The 18,926-nt window shown below is 72.8% G+C and overlaps 2 protein-coding genes across 2 annotated transcripts; one reads left to right on the top strand and one right to left on the bottom strand.

Annotated features, from left to right (window-relative positions):
* Window positions 1–388: 388 nt before the first annotated feature.
* MAP3K12 (mitogen-activated protein kinase kinase kinase 12) lies at window positions 389–8,534 on the bottom strand. The gene is made up of 13 exons (XM_077788678.1): window positions 7,950–8,534; window positions 6,651–6,834; window positions 5,985–6,176; window positions 5,074–5,232; window positions 4,683–4,841; window positions 4,449–4,557; window positions 3,802–3,911; window positions 2,923–3,039; window positions 2,548–2,685; window positions 1,672–2,110; window positions 1,425–1,495; window positions 1,085–1,337; window positions 389–563 (listed from the first exon to the last, which is right to left on the bottom strand). The coding sequence occupies exons 1-13, from the start codon at window positions 8,275–8,277 to the stop codon at window positions 471–473; spliced, it is 2,352 nt and encodes a 783-aa protein (XP_077644804.1). The 5' UTR covers window positions 8,278–8,534; the 3' UTR covers window positions 389–470.
* A 2,845-nt stretch (window positions 8,535–11,379) lies between these two features.
* TARBP2 (TARBP2 subunit of RISC loading complex) lies at window positions 11,380–17,382 on the top strand. Its single transcript, XM_077788576.1, has 9 exons — window positions 11,380–11,442; window positions 13,218–13,405; window positions 13,781–13,880; window positions 14,440–14,521; window positions 14,619–14,690; window positions 15,703–15,820; window positions 15,888–16,015; window positions 16,811–17,000; window positions 17,069–17,382. Exons 1-9 carry the CDS (start codon window positions 11,390–11,392, stop codon window positions 17,380–17,382), a joined length of 1,245 nt encoding a protein of 414 aa, XP_077644702.1. The 5' UTR covers window positions 11,380–11,389.
* The last annotated feature ends 1,544 nt before the right edge of the window (window positions 17,383–18,926 follow it).

The following is an 18,926-nucleotide window of genomic DNA, read 5'->3' on the forward strand; positions in this document are numbered from 1 at the left end:
GTATCCTGCCAGAGGGTGGAGGACCAACCCAGTGCTCCCAGTATGGCCCAGTTGGGTCTTGGAGTCCCACTGGAATGGGATGAACCAGTCCTGGGCAGGGAACTTTGCCCCTCCAGGTGAATTTTTGGGGGATCTTTCCCCTTTCCCTCCAAACTGGTCTGAAATGGGAACCGGCTGTTGGTTCTGTTCCCCCTCTGCCCTCCCCCTACCTCCCCCTGGCACCTACAGGAGTGACAAAATCCCCTCCCTGTCCCCCCATTTCCCCCCTCTGAGCTGGGGGGCAGCTCCCTCTGCCCTGGGGGGGTTTCAGCAGCACCTGCACAAACCAGGGGGGGCCCCGAGCCCCCTGCCCCTTTTCCCCCCAGAGCCCCCCAAGGCAGCAGCGCAGTAGAGAGCGATAGATATTTATATAAATATTCGGGGCTGTACAAGTGGGGGAGTGCAGGGTGGGGGGCGTGGGGGCACACAGGTCACAGGCCCGGGGGGGCTGTGGGCCGGGGGGGCCCCTCGCCGCTGCCTGAGTGGTCCAGCTCTGCGCTGTCACAGTCCGAGTCCTCGGAGACCTGGGGACACAAACGGGGGTGGCACATCCCCGGCCCCCCACCCTGGGGGAAGGGACCCCCTTCCCTTGGCCACTCCCATCTGGGGCCGCGGGGACCCCCCCATCCCGTGGGGACCCCATCTGGGGGGCTCGGGGGGACCCTCTTCCACTTGCTGACCCCATCTGGGGGGCCCTGTGGACCCTCTTCCACTTGCTGACCCCATCTGGGGGGCCCTGTGGACCCTCTTCCACTTGCTGACCCCATCTGGGGGGCCCTGTGGACCCTCTTCCACTTGCTGACCCCATCTGGGGGGCCCTGTGGACCCTCTTCCACTTGCTGACCCCATCTGGGGGGCTCGGGGGGACCCTCTTCCACTTGCTGACCCCATCTGGGGGGCTCGGGGGGACCCTCTTCCACTTGCTGACCCCATCTGGGGGGCCCTGTGGACCCTCTTCCACTTGCTGACCCCATCTGGGGGGCTCGGGGGACCCCCCACCCCACGGTGACCATCCCGGGGGGCGCCCCTGGCCGGGGGGCATCACCTTGGTGGGGCTGAGCCCCCCGAGCCGGCGGCCGGGCCCCTCGGGCGGGGCCGCGTCCAGCGGGATCTCGGAGCCCTGGGACAGCAGGTCCTCGGAGCGGTCGTCGGGGCGCTCGTCCGTGTTGGTGCTGCCCACGTCGGGCGTGGCACTGTGCGACGGCTCGCTCGTGTGGCCCTCGTCGCCGTCCCCGTCCGAGAAGTTCTCCGAGCTGAAGGTCGACAGCGACTGCCGCTTGCTCATCCCCGGCGGCCACCTGCGAGGGGCGCGGCGTGAGCGCGGGGGTCCGAGCGCCCCGGGACCCCTCCCGTGTCCCCCGGCACCCGCGGGGGCTCGCACCCACCTCTGCCGCAGCGGCAGCTCCACCTCGCTGTCCACTTCGCCCTCCTCCTCCTCCGACGAGACCCCCCGTTTCTGGGGGCACAGGGAGGGGTGGGGGGCTCCTGCTGACGCCCCTCGGGAAGGAGCCCCGGTCCTGGCCCGCCCGGGACCCGGGAGGAATCCATCCAATCCATCCCCCCTCCCGCTCCTGGGGTCTCCCCCCGTGTCCTCGCCCCCCCCCAAAGGGCCGCGGGGGTCTGGGGTCTCACCTGCCCGCGGGTGACGGCCGCCCGGTACAGCAGGGCCGCGGGGGTGAGGTGCTGCCCGGCGCCCCCTTTGCCCCCCCGGCCGGCCCCGCTCTCCCGTTCGGGCTCCCCGGGAGTGGGGGGCTGCGGCGGGGGGGACCCTTGGGTGCCCGTCGCCCCCTCGGGTCCCGCATCGGGCACCGCGGCCGGGGGGGCACCCGCGGCCTCCAGGGTGCCCCCGAGGATGTCGGGGCTGGCGGCGGTGGCGGGGGGACCCCGGGGGGTCCCGGCCTCGGGTCCCGGCTCCGCGCAGCCCCCCCGGGGCCCCGCCTTGCGGTGGCGGCCCTTGGCCCGGCGGCTGCGCCCGGGGGACGGGGGACCCTTGGGACACCCCGGCAGGGCCACCTGCGCCATGGCCGCGTCCAGCTTGGGCAGCAGCACCTCCGGCTTCAGGATGTCGGGGCTGGGCACGGGAGGGACACGGCACGGGCTGTGGGTGCGGATCGCGGCAGCGCGACCCCGGGACAGCCACAGCCCCGAGGAGCCGCCGTCCCTCGCAGGGACCCCGGTCCGCAGAGCACCCCGAACCCCCACTCCCAGGTCCCCAGGCATTTCTCCCCTCAGGAACCCAGGCACCCCCCGGCCCCTAAACGACCCCAAACCAGATCCCCCAACATCTGCACACCCAGAGCACCCCCTCCCCAAAGAGCCCAGACTCCCCCACCCCCAAGAACGCCGTCCTCCCGTCCCCTGAAGGACCCCACACCCAGGTCCCCAGACCCCCCCAAACTGCTGCACCCACACGTCCGTGCCCCCCCCCCAAACCCCCAGCACCCCCCATTCTCCCCCCACCCCAAACGCCCCAAGGTGCCCCCCCAGGGGACCCCCGGCCCCGCTCACCGCTTGCCGTGGGGCGAGAGCTTCTGGGGGACGTTGCGCTTCTTGATGAGGGTCTCGACGGCGTTGCCGTGCAGGAGCCCCCGCGGCACCCGCGGCTTGAAGAGCCCGGGGTAGCGCTTCTCCAGCGCCTGCTCCCGCCTGCCACGGGCCACGCGTGGGCACCCGCGCCCCTGCCCGCGGCAGGCGGGGCCTGGGGAGCGGCCACGGCCGGGGCGGAGCGGCCACGGGCTCAGGGATGACCGGGGCGGGGACAAAGGGCTGGCCACGGCCGGGGGTGACCATGGGATGGGCACAGAGGGTGCCGGCGGGGCTGTGTGGGGGTGTTATTTGGGGGGGCTGTTTTTGGGGGTCCCGTTGGGGGGGCCGCCCACCCACCTGAGCAATTCCTTCTCCTTGAGCTCCAGCTGCAGCATGAGGGCGCTCAGCTCCATGTAGAGGTTGTTGGCGCGCTCCAGTTTCCGCTCGTAGTGCTCCCGGATGTCCAGCGCGTGCCTGGGGACACGCGTGGCCTCAGGACACGGAGCCCGGGGACCCCGCGGCACCGGCCAGGGGCAGGGACAGCGATCTCCTGGCCCCGCAGCACGGACAGTGACCCGCAGCCCTCCGGTGCCCCACCAGCCCCTGGTGCCCTGCCCCGGTCCCTTCCCAGTGCTCCCAGTGCCCCACCAGCCCCTGGTGCCCTGCCCCGATCCATTTCCACTGCTCCCAGTGCCCCACCAGCCCCTGGTGCCCTGCCCCGGTCCATTCCCAGTGCCCCACCAGCCCCTGGTGCCCTGCCCGGGTCCCTCCCCAGTGCCCCACCAGCCCCTGGTGCCCTGCCCCTGTCCCTTCCCACTGCTCCCAGTGCCCCACCAGCCCCTGGTGCCCTGCCCCTGTCCCTTCCCACTGCTCCCAGTGCCCCACCAGCCCCTGGTGCCCTGCCCGGGTCCCTCCCCACTGCTCCCAGTGCCCCACCAGCCCCTGGTGCCCGGTCCCGGTCCCTCCCCAGTGCCCCACCAGCCCCTGGTGCCCTGCCCCTGTCCCTTCCCACTGCTCCCAGTGCCCCACCAGCCCCTGGTGCCCTGCCCGGGTCCCTCCCCAGTGCTCCCAGTGCCCCACCAGCCCCTGGTGCCCGGTCCCGGTCCCTCCCCAGTGTCCCACCAGCCCCTGGTGCCCTGCCCCTGTCCCTTCCCAGTGCTCTCAATGCCCCACCAGCCCCTGGTGCGGTGCCCCGGTCCCTCCCCAGTGCTCCCAGCGCCCCCAGCACGGCCCCACCGCAGCTCCTCTCGCCGGCGGTTGATCAGCTCCTCCTCCAGCCGGTGCAGACACGTCCCCTCCGACTTGATCTTCTCGAAGTGCAGCTTCACCTCCTCCCGCCACTCGGCCTGCGGCACAGGGACAGCGCCGCCGCTGCCACCGGGCTCCAGCCACCACCAGGCTGTGTCCACTACAGGCTCCGGCCACCGCCGGGCTCCGGCCACCGCGGGCTGTGTCCACTACGGGATTCAGCCACCGGGCTCCGGCCACCATCAGGCTGTGTCCACTACAGGCTCCGGCCACCGCCGGGCTCCGGCCACCGCCAGGCTGTGTCCACTACAGGCTCCGGCCACCGCCGGGCTCCGGCCACCGCCGGCTCCGGCCACCGCGGGCTGTGTCCACTACGGGATTCAGCCACCGGGCTCCGGCCACCGCGGGCTCCAGCCACCGCCGGGCTCCGGCCACCGCGGGCTGTGTCCACTACAGGCTCCGGCCACCGCCGGCTCCGGCCACCGCGGGCTGTGTCCACTACAGGCTCCGGCCACCGCCGGGCTCCGGCCACCCCGCCCGTCCAGGGCACCGGCGGTGCCGGGCACTGCGGGTACTGCCCGGCTGGGGCCCGGTGCTGGTACCGCAGGAAGGGGGTCCTGGGTGCTGGGGGGTACCTGGGATTTGAAATAGGTCTCCTGCGGCGTGGAGAGGACGTCGGCCGAGGCGATGTCGAGGTGCAGCAGGATCTGGCGGAAGGACGGCCGGTTCCGGGGTTTGCTGTTCCTGGGGGAAGGACACGGCGCCCAGGGTGGGCTCGGGGAGTCCTGCGGGTCTGGGGGGTCCCTCATGCCACGGGGGCCCACAGAGCGTCCCCAGGGTGTCCCCTGCGGTGTCCCCGTGGCACTCACCAGCACTGGCGCAGCAGCACCTTGAAGCCGTCGGGGCAGCTGGAGGGCACGGGCAGGTGGAGGCTGTTGCTGCCCACGCCCCAGATTATGGCCGACGAGTCCACGTCCTTGTAGGGGATCTCACCCGTCAGCAGCTCCCACAGCACCACCCCGAAGGACCTGCGGGCACCCGCGGCCCCCGTCACCCACGGTGGCCTCCTGCCGTCCCCTCACCGCTCTGGTGTCCCGTGTCCCCCGCTCCTGTGCTCCCTGACGTCCCCTGGCCCTGCACGTCACTCCCAGTATCCCCAGTGTCCCCATCCCACCCCCCCGTGTCCGTGGTGTCCCCACAACGTCTCCTGTCCCCAGGGCCAGCGCCCCTGGCAGCGTCCCCGCTGTCCCCGAGCCTCACCAGATGTCCACCTTCTCGGAGACGGGCTCGTTGCGGATCACCTCGGGGGCCATCCAGGCCACGGTGCCGGCAAAGGACATCTTGGTGCTCTTGTCGATGAGCTCCTTGGAGGTGCCGAAGTCTGAGATCTTCACCACGTCGTCGTAGGTGATGAGCATGCTGGGGACACGCGCTCAGCGCCGCGCCGAGGACGCGCCAGCGGCACGGGCACGGCGGCGCCGCGGGCACGCAACCGCTGCGAGCACCACGGCACGGCACGGCACGGCACGGCACGGACAGGGGACAGCGGGCAGGGACAGGGGATGGCCAGCACAGACAGGGGACAGTGGTGACACGGACAGGGCAGGAGACAGCCAGTAGGGACAGGGGACAGCACTGACAGGGACACAGAATGGAACACCAACATGGGCATGGAATTGCGTGGGACACTGATTAGATGGGACAATGCCAACATGGACATTGCCCTGCCATGGGACACCACCATGGACATGGCACCAGCGTGGACACAATTCCGAAATGGACGTGGCGCTGCCATGGGCACAACGCTGCCATGGCACGGCCCCCGTGGGACGCCACGGAGGACGTGGCCCCACCACGGGCACGCAGTGCCCCGAGCATGGTGCTGCTGAGGGGACGCCACCACCATGTGCGCAGCATGGCCACCACGAGCACGGCACTGCCACGGGCACGAAGCCACCAGGAGTGGCACTGCCAGGGTCACACAGCTCATGGACACGCACCACCACGGGCACAGTACACAGTGCCAGGAGGGACACGGCACCAGGAGGGACACGGCACCACCGAGGACACGGCACCACCGAGGACACGGCACCGCGGCGCCGTGCACCCACCCCACACACGGCCCCACGCCCAGGGGCACCCGGGCTGCTCCGAGCCCCGTCCCCGCTCACTTGGGCGACTTGAGGTCCCGGTGGATGATCTTGTGCAGGTGCAGGTAGTTCATGCCGCCGGCGATGCCCATGGACCAGTCGACCAGCAGGGACGGGGTGACCTTGCGGCCGGCGCGCAGCACCTCGTAGAGCTGCCCCTGGGCGCAGAACTCCATGATGATGCAGTAACAGGGGGCCTGGGTGCACACGCCCCTGCGGGCACAGCGGCACCTCAGCGCCCGCCGGGGCCCCCGGGGCCCCCGGGGCCACCCCGCCAGGCTGCCCCGGGCCCCGGTGTCCATGCCCGGAGTGCTCGCCGCGTCCTGCCCGCCTCGGGCCGGGCCGTGCTGTGCCGGGGGTCCCCATGCCCGTGGCGTGTCCATGACCTCTGTGGCCGTGCCCGTGCCGTGTCCATGCCGTGTCCATGCCGTGTCCATGCAGTGTCGATTCCATGCTCATGCCATGTCAGTGTCATGCCCATGCTGTGTCCATGCCGTGTCCATACTGTGTTGATTTCATTCCCATGCTCTGTCCATGCCATGCCTGTGCCACGTCCATGCCACGTCCATGCCATGTTCGTGTCATGCCCATGCTGTGTCCATGTTCCAGCATGCTCCATGCCCCATACCATGTCCATAACCCTGCCCGAGCTGTCCCCGTGCCCCGGTGCCCGCAGCCCCCGCTCACTTGAAGGTGATGATGTTGGGGTGCTTCAGCTTGCGCAGGTGTTTGATGTCGGTCTCCTTGAGGTCCCGCACCTTCTTCACGGCCACCTCCTCGCCGTGGAAGCGGCCCAGGAACACGGCGCCCTGCGCCCCGCTGCCCACCCACTGCAGGTCCAGGATCTCCTCGAACGGCACCTCCCAGGGGTCTGCGGGCACGCGTGGGCATGGGCCCCCAGCCCAGCAGGACCCCCACCCCCGGCACCCCAGCCCAGCAGGACCCCCACCCACGGCACCCACAGCCACCAGGACCCCCACCCACGGCACCCCCAGACCAGCAGGACCCCACCCACGGCACCCCCAGCCCAGGAGGACCCCCACCCACGGCACCCACAGCCACCAGGACCCCCACCCACAGCACCCACAGCCACCAGGACCCCCACCCATGGCACTCCCAGCCCGAGAGCAGCCAGGGACCCCCAGAGCACCCCCAGCCCCATGGTACCCCGGTGTACCCCCAGCCATGGCACACACTCACCCCACCCCTCCTTCTCCCCCCTCAGCCCTGCCTTTGCCCTTCACCCCCTCTTTTCTCCCCAAGTCCTCCTTTGTCCCTCCCACCCCCCTCTACCCCCCTGGACCCCAATTTGGACCCTGCTTTGAAGCTCCCTTACCCCTTCCCCCTTTTACCCCTCACCCCCCTTTACCCCCGTGCCCCCATTCCCCCGTGCCCCCCATTCCCACGTGCCCCCATTCCCCCATTCCCCCCATTCCCCCGTGCCCCCATTCCCCCGTGCCCCCCACTCCCCCCATTCCCCCCATTCCCCCGTGCCCCCATTCCCCCGTGCCCCCCATTCCCCCCATTCCCCCATTCCCCCCATTCCCCCATTCCCCCCATTCCCCCCATTCCCCCGTGCCCCCCATTCCCCCCATTCCCCCCATTCCCCCATTCCCCCCATTCCCCCATTCCCCCCATTCCCCCGTGCCCCCATTCCCCTCATTCCCCCCATTCCCCTCATTCCCCCATTCACCCCATTCCCCCCATTCCCCCATTCCCCCCATTCCCCCCATTCCCCCATTCCCCCTATTCCCCCCATTCCCCCATTCCCCCCATTCCCCTCATTCCCCCATTCCCCCCATTCCCCCCATTCCCCCATTCCCCCCATTCCCCCCATTCCCCCATTCCCCCTATTCCCCCCATTCCCCCATTCCCCCCATTCCCCTCATTCCCCCCATTCCCCCGTGCCCTCCATTCCCCCCATTCCCCCGTGCCCCCCATTCCCCCGTGCCCCCATTCCCCCGTGCCCCGCGCCCCGTCCCTGACCCTCGGGGGGGTGCTTGTGCTCGGCCGCGTAGGCTTTGCCGATCATGGTCCACACGGGCTTCAGGCAGCCGAAGAGCCCCTCCAGGAAGCCGCCCCCGGCCTGGCAGCGCAGGTGGGCGGCATCGGCCGCCAGCGGCCCCGCGGGCTCGGGGCCGAGCTCGGGGCCGCGGGGGCCGCCCCGGCGGGGCCAGGGCTCGGCGGGCGCGCTGGGCGCGGGCAGCACGTCCCGCAGCACGCACTGCGTGGGGGTCAGCTCCTGCTCGGGGGTCCCGTCCGACGGCAGCGCCAGCGACGGCGACGGGGTGCGGGTCTCGTGCAGGCAGGCCATGGCCGGGGCCTGGGGAGCGGCCAGGGACACCCCGGAATGGGGAGAGGGGACAGGGACACCCCGGAACGGGGGAGCGGTCAGCGGGACAGGGACACCCCGGAATGGGGAGAGGGGACAGGGACACCCCGGAATGGGGAGAGGGGTCAGGGACACCCCGGAATAGGGGAGCGGTCAGGGACACCCCGGAATGGGGAGAGGGGACAGGGACACCCCGGAACGGGGGAGCGGTCAGCGGGACAGGGACACCCCGGAATAGGGGAGCGGTCAGGGACACCCCGGAATGGGGACCGGGGTCAGGGACACCCCGGAACGGGGACCGGGGACAGGGACACCCCGGAATGGGGCGAGGGGTCAGGGACACCCCGAAATGGGGACCGGGGACAGGGACACCCCGGAACGGGGCGAGGGTCAGCGGGACAGGGACACCCCGGAACGGGGCAGCGGTCAGCGGGACAGGGACACCCCGAAATGGGGCGAGGGGACAGGGACACCCCGGAATGGGGGAGCGGTCAGCGGACAGGGACACCCCGGAACGGGGACCCGGGACAGGGACACCCCGGAACAGGGGAACGGTCAGGGACACCCCAGAACGGGGCGAGGGGTCAGCGGGACAGGGACACCCCGGAATGGGGCAGCGGTCAGCAGGGTCACGGACACCCCGAAATGGGGACCGGGGACAGGGACACCCCGGAACGGGGCGAGGGGTCAGTGGGCCACAGAATTGGGGGCGAGTGGTCAGCAGGGCCACGGACACCCCTGAACTGGGGTTGAGCCCCCTCCCTTGTCCACGGCACCCCCCCAAACTCGCGTGTGACCCCTCTGCAGACGCGCGTGCGCCCCCGCGTGCGCGAGCCGGGTCACGCGCGGCTCGGGGTAAACTGAGGCACGAGGGGTCCCCCGGGCCGGTTGCCATGGCAACAGCGCGCCCGGCGGTGATGATGTCACCGCTAAAATTGGGGGGGGTCGGTGGCGGGGGAGGGGCTGCGCTCACCCCGAGGGACCCGCGGGGGACGGGGACGCGCCCGCCCCTCCAGGTGTCGCGCGTGTCCCCCCGCGGGGACATCACGTCACGCGGTGACGTCATCCCGGCACGGGATGGAGCCTCCCCCCCTCCCCACCCCCGGGGAAACTGAGGCAGGAGCGGGGGACGCGACCCGGGGTGGGGGGGGTCGGGAAGAGGCGGGGGTCGGGCGCCGCTGGCGACAGGCGACAGCGCCGGGCGCGTGTCGCGACAGCGCAGTGCGGGAGGAGCGCAGCGGGGCAAGCAGCGCCCCCCGGCGGCGCGGCCGGTCGGGACACGGAGCGCTGTCGCGACACGCGTGGGGTGCGGGGGGCGCGGCGTGACGGGGGCGGGGAGGAGCGGGGGGGGGACACGGGGCGCGCGCCCGCGGGGGGGGGGGGAACACGCGCGGGCACGCGCAGGGACACGCGCGGGGACACGCGCGGGGACACGCGCGGGCGCGCGCAGGGACACGCGCGTACGAGGTCACGGGCGCGTGCACGGCCGGGGGGAGGGGGGGGTCCCGCGCGTGCACGCGGCCGCGCGCGTCCCCTCCCCCCCCCCCCTCATCCCCCGGTCCCCCCGCGGCCGAGGGGGGAGGGGAGGGCGCGGCCCCCCGGGCCCGGGGGTCCCGGCGGCGGGGGGGCACCGGGAGCCCCCCGGCCCCGCCGCCCCCTCCCCCATCCCGGCGCATCCCCGGTCCTGCCCCCTCCCCCCCATCCCGGCGCATCCCCCCCGAGCCGGTGCCGGTACCTGGGGGGGCTCCGGGCCGCCCGCCCGGGGATGCCGCTGATGCCGGGGGGGTCCCGGGGGGTCCCGGTGCCGGGGGGTCCCGGCGGTGCCGGTGCTGGCGGGGCTGGGCCCGGCGGGCGGGGCCGGTACCGGGGCCGGGGCCGCGGTCGGGGCGAGCGGCGAGAACGGCCCCGCCCGACGGGAACGGCCCCGCCCCGGCCCCGCCCCGCGCACCGGAGAGACCGGCACGGGCACCGGGAGCCCCCCCGGCAGCGCCCCGGGACCCCGATGCTGCACCGCGACACCCCCGATTCCGCACCGGAACGTCGGTGCCGCACCGGGAACCGCCGCACCGGAGGGACCGGCACCGGGACCGAGATACCGCACCGGGAGAGACCGGGACCCAAATACCGCACCGGAGACACCGGGACCCAAATACCGCACCGGAGAGACGGGACCGGGACCCCCCTATACCGACTGGAGTGACCGAGATCGGGACCCAGATACTGCACCGGGAGAGACCGGCACCGGGACCCAAATACCGCACCGGAGAAACCGGGACCGGGAACCCCCGATACCGACTGGAGTGACCGGGGCCCAAATACCGCACCAGAGAGACCGGGACCGGGACCCCAACACTGCACCGGGACTTCCACGGGCACCGGCAGAGACCAGCACCGGGCGGCCTCTGCGACACCTGGACCCCGATACTGCACCGGGACCACCCCCGGTACCGGAGAGGCCGGCACGGGCACCGGGACCGCTCTGACACCGGGACCGGCACCGGGACTCCAGCACCGGCCCCACCACCGGTGCCCCCGTGACCCCGCCGGCACCGGCACCGGCCGGCCCCAGCAGCACACGGGCCACCAGTGCGATCCCAGTGCTCCCAGTACGGCTGTTAGAGTTCTCCCAGTGCTCCCAGTGCTCCCAGTGCCGGGGTCCCTTAATTCCCAGTGCTCCCAGTTCGGGGGTCCCATTGATCCCAGTGCTCCCACTCTTATTCCAGCGTTCCCAGTACGGGTGTCCCTCCGCCCCCAGCGCTCCCGCTGCGAGCCCAGCGCTCCCACTCTGACCAGTGCCACCTCCGCCCCACTGTCCCCATTGTCCCCTAACCCCCCTCGGGGGAAACTGAGGCAGGACCCCGTCCCCGCCCCTCCGGCACCACGTGACCCCCGCTTCCGCCTCCTCCGCGCTCCCGCCCTCCCGTTGGCGCGGGGGCTTGTGGGAAACGTAGTCCGCCGTGGGGCGGGCGGCGGCTGCGCGCGCTGCAGGCCGCGCGGGGGCGGAACTACGGCTCCCAGAAGCCCCCGCGCGGCGCGGCGCGGCCGTGCTGCCGCGCGCCCCCTGGCGGCGCGGGCGGCGGCCGGAGCGGCGGGGATGAGCGAGGAGGGGGCGGGCGGGGCCCGGCGGAGCGGCGGCGCCTTCCCCAGGTACCGGCACCCCGCCGCCCCCGGGGCTGCCCGGGGCTGCCGGGGCTGCCCGGGGCTCCCGGCGCCGCCCGAGCCCGGCGGCGGCGGGCGGGGGGAGGGGCGGCCCGGGCCGGGCGCGGGGCGGGCCCGGGGGATCCGTGAGGGGCGGGGGGAGGGGCAGAGCGCCGGTCCCGGGGCCGCTCTGTGGGCACGGGGCGGTGGCACCGCGGTCCCGTGTCCCCGTGAGCTGGCACTGCCACCCCCGTCCCTGTGATGTGTGGCAGTGCCATTCCTGTCCCCATGTCCCTGTGATGTGTGGCACTGCCATCCCCGTCCCTGTGATGTGTGGCACTGCCATCCCTGTCCCCGTGTCCCCGTGATGTGTGGCACTGCCATCCCCGTCCCTGTGATGTGTGGCACTGCCATCCCCGTCCCTGTGATGTGTGGCAGTGCCATTCCTGTCCCCATGTCCCTGTTATGTGTGGCACTGCCATCCCTGTCCCCGTGTCCCCGTGAGCTGGCACTGCACCCCTGTCCCTGTTATGTGTGGCAGTGCCATTCCTGTCCCCGTGTCCCCGTGAGCTGGCACTGCCACCCCCGTCCCTGTGATGTGTGGCACTGCACCCCTGTCCCTGCGCTCTGTGGCACTGCCATCCCTGTCCCCGTGTCCCTGTGATGTGTGGCACTGCACCCCTGTCCTGTGATGTGTGGCAGTGCCATTCCTGTCCCCGTGTCCCCGTGAGCCTGGCACTGCCACCCCTGTCCCTGTTATGTGTGGCACTGCCATCCCTGTCCCTGCGCTCTGTGGCACTGCCATTCCTGTCCCCACGCTGTGTGGCAGTGCCACCCCGTCCCCGTGTCCCTGTCATGTGTGGCAGTGCCATCCCTGTCCCCGTGTCCCTGTGCCGTGCGGTGATGCCACCCCTTCCCCGGTGTCCCCGTGCTGCCACCCCCGTGCCCGTATCCCAGTGCCCTGTGGCACTGCCACCCGTGCCCTGGTGACAGCCGTGTCCCCAGCCTGCAGCAGATGCCACCCCTGTCCCCGTGTCACTGCAGTGCCATGTCCCCTGACCTAGGGCCGTGTCCCCACACTCCCGTGTCCCTGTGGGTGCCAGCCCTGTCCCAGCCCCATTCTTGTCCCATCCCTGTCCCGGTCCCTGTCCCATCCCTGTCCCTGTCCCTGTCCCAGCCCTGTCCCATCCCTGTCCCTGTCCCTGTCCCCGTCCCTGTCCCCATCCCTGTCCCTGTCCCTGTCCCTGTCCCTGTCCCCATCCCTGTCCCATCCCCGTCCCTGTCCCTGTCCTGTCCCTGTCCCGTCCCTGTCCCTGTCCCTGTCCCATCCCCGTCCCTGTCCCTGTCCCTGTCCCTGTCCCATCCCCGTCCCTGTCCCTGTCCCTGTCCCATCCCCCGTCCCTGTCCCCATCCCTGTCCCATCCTTGTCCCTGTCCCGTCCCCGTCCCTGTCCCTGTCCCTGTCCCTGTCCCGTCCCTGTCCCTGTCCCTGTCCCTGTCCCTGTCCCTGTCCCATCCCCGTCCCCGTCCCTGTCCCTGTCCCTGTCCCTGTCCCGTCCCTGTCCCTGTCCCTGTCCCATCCCCGTCCCTGTCCCCATCCCTGTCCCATCCCTGTCCCTGTCCCAGCCCCGTCCCTGTCCCAGCCCTGTCCCAGCCCTGTCCCCGTCCCTGTCCCCATCCCTGTCCCTGTCCCTGTCCCAGCCCTGTCCCGTCCTGTCCCAGCCCTGTCCCAGCCCTGTCCCAGCCCTGTCCCAGCCCTGTCCCTTCACTGTCCCCGCGTGCCAGCCGTGTCCCGCTTGCCAGCCTGGAGCAGATGGTGGCCGCCAGCCCCGGGAAGACGCCCATCAGCCTGCTGCAGGAGTATGGCACGCGCCTAGGACGGACCCCGGGCTACGACCTGCTCAAGGCCGAGGGCCAGGCCCACCAGCCCAACTTCACCTTCCGCGTCACCCTCGGGGACATCAGCTGCACCGGTGGGACCCCAAAACTGCCCGGGACGCCCTGGGCAGCCCCACAGCGGCCTGGGCCCCCCCTGGCCCTCCTGTGCCCATGGGGACATCCCCAGCACTGCTGGGACCCCAAAACTCCCCGGGCCCCCCTGTGTCCCCTCAGGGACCCTCGTGTCCCCTTGGGCACTGGGGGGACCCCAAAGCCCCCCTGGGGACATCCCCTGCACAGGGGACCCCCCAGAGCCCTGTCTGTCCCCCCTCTTTGTCCCCGTGCTTTGGGACGGGGACACTGAGGGGAAAACCTGGGGACCCCCAGTGCTGGGGGTGATGGGGGGGTGGTGGGGAGGGGTCCCCGGTGTCCCCACTGTCCCCGCTGTCCCTGACCCCCCTGTCCCCCAGGGCAGGGTCCCAGCAAGAAGGCGGCGAAGCACAAGGCGGCCGAGGTGGCCCTGAGGCTGCTGAGAGGGGGGGGGGCCATGCTGGAGCCCCTGGAGCACAGGTGGGGGCTGGGGGGGCACGGAGGGTGACCGGGGGGTGCCCAGGGCTGGGGGGCACCGGATTTGGGGTGCTATGGGGGGAGGGAGGGTGGGGATACCCAGAGGGGGCTTGGGGATCCTGCGCGATGTGAGGGCTCTGCTGAGCTCCGGTGGGTCTGGGGGTTCTGGGAGGGGTCTGGGGGGAGCCTGGGGGTTTGGGGGGCCTGGGGGTTTTGAGGGGTCTGGGGGGTTTGGGGGGCCTGGGGGGTTTGGGGAGTCCTGGGGGGCCTGGGGGCTTTGGGGGGTCTGGGGGTTTGAGGAGTCTGGGGGGGCCTGGGGGGTTTGAGGGGTCTGGGGATTTGGGGGGTCCTGGGGGGTCTGGGGGGTTTGGGGGTCTGGGGGGTTTGAGGAGTCTGGGGGATTTGGGGGTCTGGGGGCCTGGGGGTTTGGGGGGTCTGGGGGGCCTGGGGGGTTTGGGGGGTCTGGGGGGTTTGGGGGGTCTGGGGGTTTGAGGAGTCTGGGGGTTTGGGGGGCCTGGGGGTTTTGGGGAGGGGGCGGCTCTGACCCCTCCGCTTCCCCCAGCTCTCCTTTCTCCCCGGAGCCCCCGGCAGAGCCCGGTCCTGCCGTGCCCCCCCGGCCCCGCCGCGCCCCCCGCCTCGCCCAGGTAAGGGGGGTCACCGTGCCCCCACCCCCAAACCCCCCGGCCCCTCTGGGCCCCTCCCGAGGGGCCCCGGGCGCCCCCTGACCCCTGTGCCCCACAGGGGCCCCCCCTGGAGATGAAGACGCCGGTGTCCCCCCCCCAGTCCGAGTGTAACCCCGTGGGGGCTCTGCAGGTGGGTGGCACCAGGGAGGACACGGGGACACCGATCCCCCACCCGGGCTGGGGGGATGGCCTGCCCACCGTGGGGGGACCTTACCCCTTTGTGGGGTGGGGGAACACGATGGCATTTGTGGGGGGGGTCCTTCCTCCTTCTTGGGACAGTTCTGGGGTCAGCTGCCTCCATTCTGGGGCTGCTTATCTCAATTTAGGGAGTTATTCCTGCTTTGGCCTGACAATTCCTGTTTTAGGGACAGTTATTCCCATTTTGGGGCTGCTTATCCCTGTTTAGGGACAGTTATTCCTGCTTTGGGCTGCTTATCCCACTTTTGGGGACAGTTATGCCCATTTTGGGGTGGTTATCCATATGTTGAGGACAATTATCCCCATTTTGAGTACAGTTATTCCCATCTTGGAGCCATTATCCCATCTTGGGGCCTGTTATCCCTAGTTTGGGCCTGGTTATCCCCGTTTTGGGCCAGCTGTCTCCATTTGGAGCCCGTTACCCCTTTGTGGGGCCGCTGATGGCAGCTTGGGGGTGTCCCCATGGGGGTGGCTGTGTCCCCTCGTGGTGTCCGTGTCCCCACGGGGGTGGTGTGTCCCCTCGCGGTGGCCGTGTCCCCATGGGGGTGGCGTGTCCCCACGGGGGTGGCCGTGTCCCCTCGTGGTGTCCATGTCCCCTCATGGTGTCCGTGTCCCCACGGGGGTGGCGTGTCCCCTCGTGGTGTCCGTGTCCCCTCGCGGTGGCCGTGTCCCCACGGGGGTGGCGTGTCCCCTCATGGTGTCCGTGTCCCCACGGGGGTGGCGTGTCCCCTCGTGGTGTCCGTGTCCCCTCGCGGTGGCCGTGTCCCCACGGGGGTGGCGTGTCCCCTCGTGGTGTCCGTGTCCCCTCGCGGTGGCCGTGTCCCCACGGGGGTGGCGTGTCCCCTCGCGGTGGCCGTGTCCCCACGGGGGTGGCGTGTCCCCTCGTGGTGTCCGTGTCCCCTCGCGGTGGCCGTGTCCCCACGGGGGTGGCGTGTCCCCGGCAGGAGCTGGTGGTGCAGAAGGGCTGGCGCCTGCCCGAGTACACGGTGACGCAGGAGTCGGGGCCGGCGCACCGCAAGGAGTTCACCATGACGTGCCGCGTGGAGAGATTCGTGGAGATCGGTGAGGGGCCGGCCCGGGGGGTCCCGGGGGGTCCCGGGGGTCCCGGCTGACCCCCGGCCCTCCGCAGGCAGCGGCACCTCCAAGAAGCTGGCCAAGCGCAACGCGGCCGCCAAGATGCTGGTGCGCATCCACAACGTGCCCATGGAGCCGCGCGACGGCAGCGAGGCCGAGGGCGAGGAGGACCAGTTCAACATGGTACTGGGGGCACTGGGGGGGACACGGCACCCCCGAGCCACCGCTGAGTCACCCAGAGCCACCCAGAGTCACCCAGAGCCAGCCAGAGTCACCCCAGAGCCACCCCTGAATCACCCAGAGCCACCCAGAGTCAGCCAAAGTCACCCCAGAGCCACCCAGACTCACCCCAGAGCCACCGCAGAGTCACCCCAGAGTCACCCAGAGTCAGCCAGACTCACCCCAGAGCCACCCAGTCACCCCAGAGTCACCCAGAGTCACCCTGACTCACTCCAGAGCCACCCCTGAATCACCCAGAGCCACCCAGAGTCAGCCAAAGTCACCCCCGAGCCACCCCAGAGTCACCCCCAGAGTCACCCACGTCCCCCCTGCTCCAGGGCACCCTCTGCGTTTGGGGCTGTGGGTGGTGCCGGGGGTCCCGCCGTTCCCGGGGGTCCCACGCCTGGCGGGGGCCGGGCCGGACCCCGAGCCCCGTGCCCCCCGCCGTTCCCGGGGGTCCCACCCCTGGCGGGGGCCGGGCCGGACCCCGAGCCCCGTGCCCCCCGCCGTTCCCGGGGGTCCCACCCCTGGCGGGGGCCGGGCCGGACCCCGAGCCCCGTGCCCCCCGCCGTTCCCGGGGGTCCCACCCCTGGCGGGGGCCGGGCCGGACCCCGAGCCCCGTGCCCCCCGCCGTTCCCGGGGGTCCCACCCCTGGCGGGGGCCGGGCCGGACCCCGAGCCCCGTGCCCCCCGCCGTTCCCGGGGGTCCCACCCCTGGCGGGGGCCGGGCCGGACCCCGAGCCCCGCGCCCCCTCCCCAGACGTGCCCGCGGCTGGAGGGGCTGCGGGGCCGCGCCCCCGGCTGCACGTGGGACTCGCTGCGCAACTCGGCGGGCGAGAAGCTGGGCCAGCTGCGGAGCCGGGGCGGCAACCCCGCGCCCGGCGGGGCCTGCGCCCTGCTGCAGGAGCTCTCGGAGGAGCAGAGCTTCGCCATCAGCTACCTGGACATCGGTGAGCCCCTGCGCCCCCCGGCCCCGCTCGGCCCGGGCTGCCGTGGGGTGACCGCGCTGTGCCCCCAGACGCGCTGAGCCTCAGCGGGCTGCACCAGTGCCTGGTGGAGCTGTCCACGCAGCCGACCACGGTGTGCCACGGATCCGCCCCGTCCCGCGACGGCGCCCGCGCCCAGGCGGCCCGCAACGCGCTGCAGTACCTGCGCATCATGGCCGGGGCAAGTGAGCCCGCCCGGGGCACCGAGCCCCGCCCGGGACCGGCGAGCCCCGCCCGGGACCGGCGAGCCCCGTCCGGGACCAACAAGCCCCGCCCCGGCCACCGAGCCCAGTCCGGGACCGGCGAGCCCCGCCCGGGACCACCGAGCCCAGTCCGGGACCGGTGAGCCCCGCCCGGGACCACCGAGCCCCGTCCGGGACCACCGAGCCCCGCCCCGGGCACCGAGCCCCGTCCGGGACCATCGAGTTCCACCCCGGGGCACCGAGCCCGCCCCGGGACACCGAGCCCCGCCCCGGGGCACCGAGCCCCGTCCGGGACCACCGAGCCCGCCCCGGGGCACCGAGCCCCGTCCGGCCCGTGCCCCTTGGCCCGCGGGCAGCGCTCGGACCTCTGGACGCGGCCCCCGCCGCGGGCGGACGGACAGACGGACCGCAGGGCCCGGGGTGCCCCCCGGCCTGGAGCCGCTCCGGAGGGTCCCGGGAGCCGTCGGCCCACGGAATAAAGCTGGGGGGTTTCTAGTCCCGGTGTCGGCGTCTCCTGGGCCGGGGGCGGACGAGGGGCGGGAGCCGCGGAAGCAGAGCGAGCCGCGGGCCGGGGTCTCCGGTTTATTGGGGGCGCACGGAGCCGCCCCGAGCCGCGGGCCGGGGTCTCCGCTTTATTGGGGGCGCACGGAGCCGCCCCGAGCCGCGGGCCGGGGTCTCCGGTTTATTGGGGGCGCACGGAGCCGCCCCGAGCCGCGGGCCGGGCTCGGGGTCAGCGGCGGCGGCCGAAGCGCTGCGGGGTCGCCATGGTCCAGAACGGGGCCACCGGGGGGTCCCAGCTGCGGGGGCTGAGCCGGGCCTGGGGGCTCCCCTGCGGCCCCCAGCCCCACCTGCGGGGGGACAGGGCAGCGCTGGGGACAGACAGAGGGACAGGGGTGGGTGGGATGGACGGGAATGGGCTGAACACGGACACTTAACGGGACCCCCAGCCCCACACCGCTGACCCTTCTCTCGGCCCCCCGAAGCACCCGCGTCCCCCCGCTGTCCCCTAAGCCCCCCACCCCGTCCCTCGGTGCCCCCAGACCCGCGGCCGGGCCCCCGTCCCCGCTCACCTCCCGGGGGCGCGGCCGGGGCGCCGCAGGGACCGGAGCAGCGCTCCCAGGGCGGCGGCGGCGGCCTGAGGCGGGGGAGGACCGGGGCTCACAGCGGTCCTGGAACCGGAGAGCGACCCCCGAGCCCACCCCGAGAGTCCCCCCACAAGGCGGAGCCCCCGCTCCGCCGGGCCGGGGCTCACCGGGGCCGGGCCGGGGCTCCCGGGACAGGCGCGGGCGGAGCGCGGGGTCGCCGCCAGCAGCAGCAGCAGCAGGAGCAGCACCGGGCGCCCCGCCATCGCCCCCGCCATCGCCGCCGCCCGCCGCCGCCGCCTCTTATAGCCGGGCCGGGCCGGGCCGGGGGTCCCGGGGGAGCGGGCGGCGGCGGGAGCTGCCCCGGCCCCGCCGCCGTTAATGAAAACCATTTCGCAGCCGCGACAGCCGCCCCCGGGGACGGACAGACGGATGGACGGACGGGGAAGCCCCGCACCTCCCGCCCCGCCCGGGCCCCGCAACCGGCACCGCCGGGGCTGCGGAGCGAGACCCCCGGGACCCCCGTCCTGCACCGAGAGGACCCCCGGAGCCGGGGACCCCTCCCGTGACCCCCAACAGCCCATCCCCACACCGGGACCCCCAAC

Source organism: Lonchura striata, chromosome 27, assembly GCF_046129695.1.
Source record: "Lonchura striata isolate bLonStr1 chromosome 27, bLonStr1.mat, whole genome shotgun sequence".
NCBI lineage: Eukaryota > Metazoa > Chordata > Aves > Passeriformes > Estrildidae > Lonchura > Lonchura striata.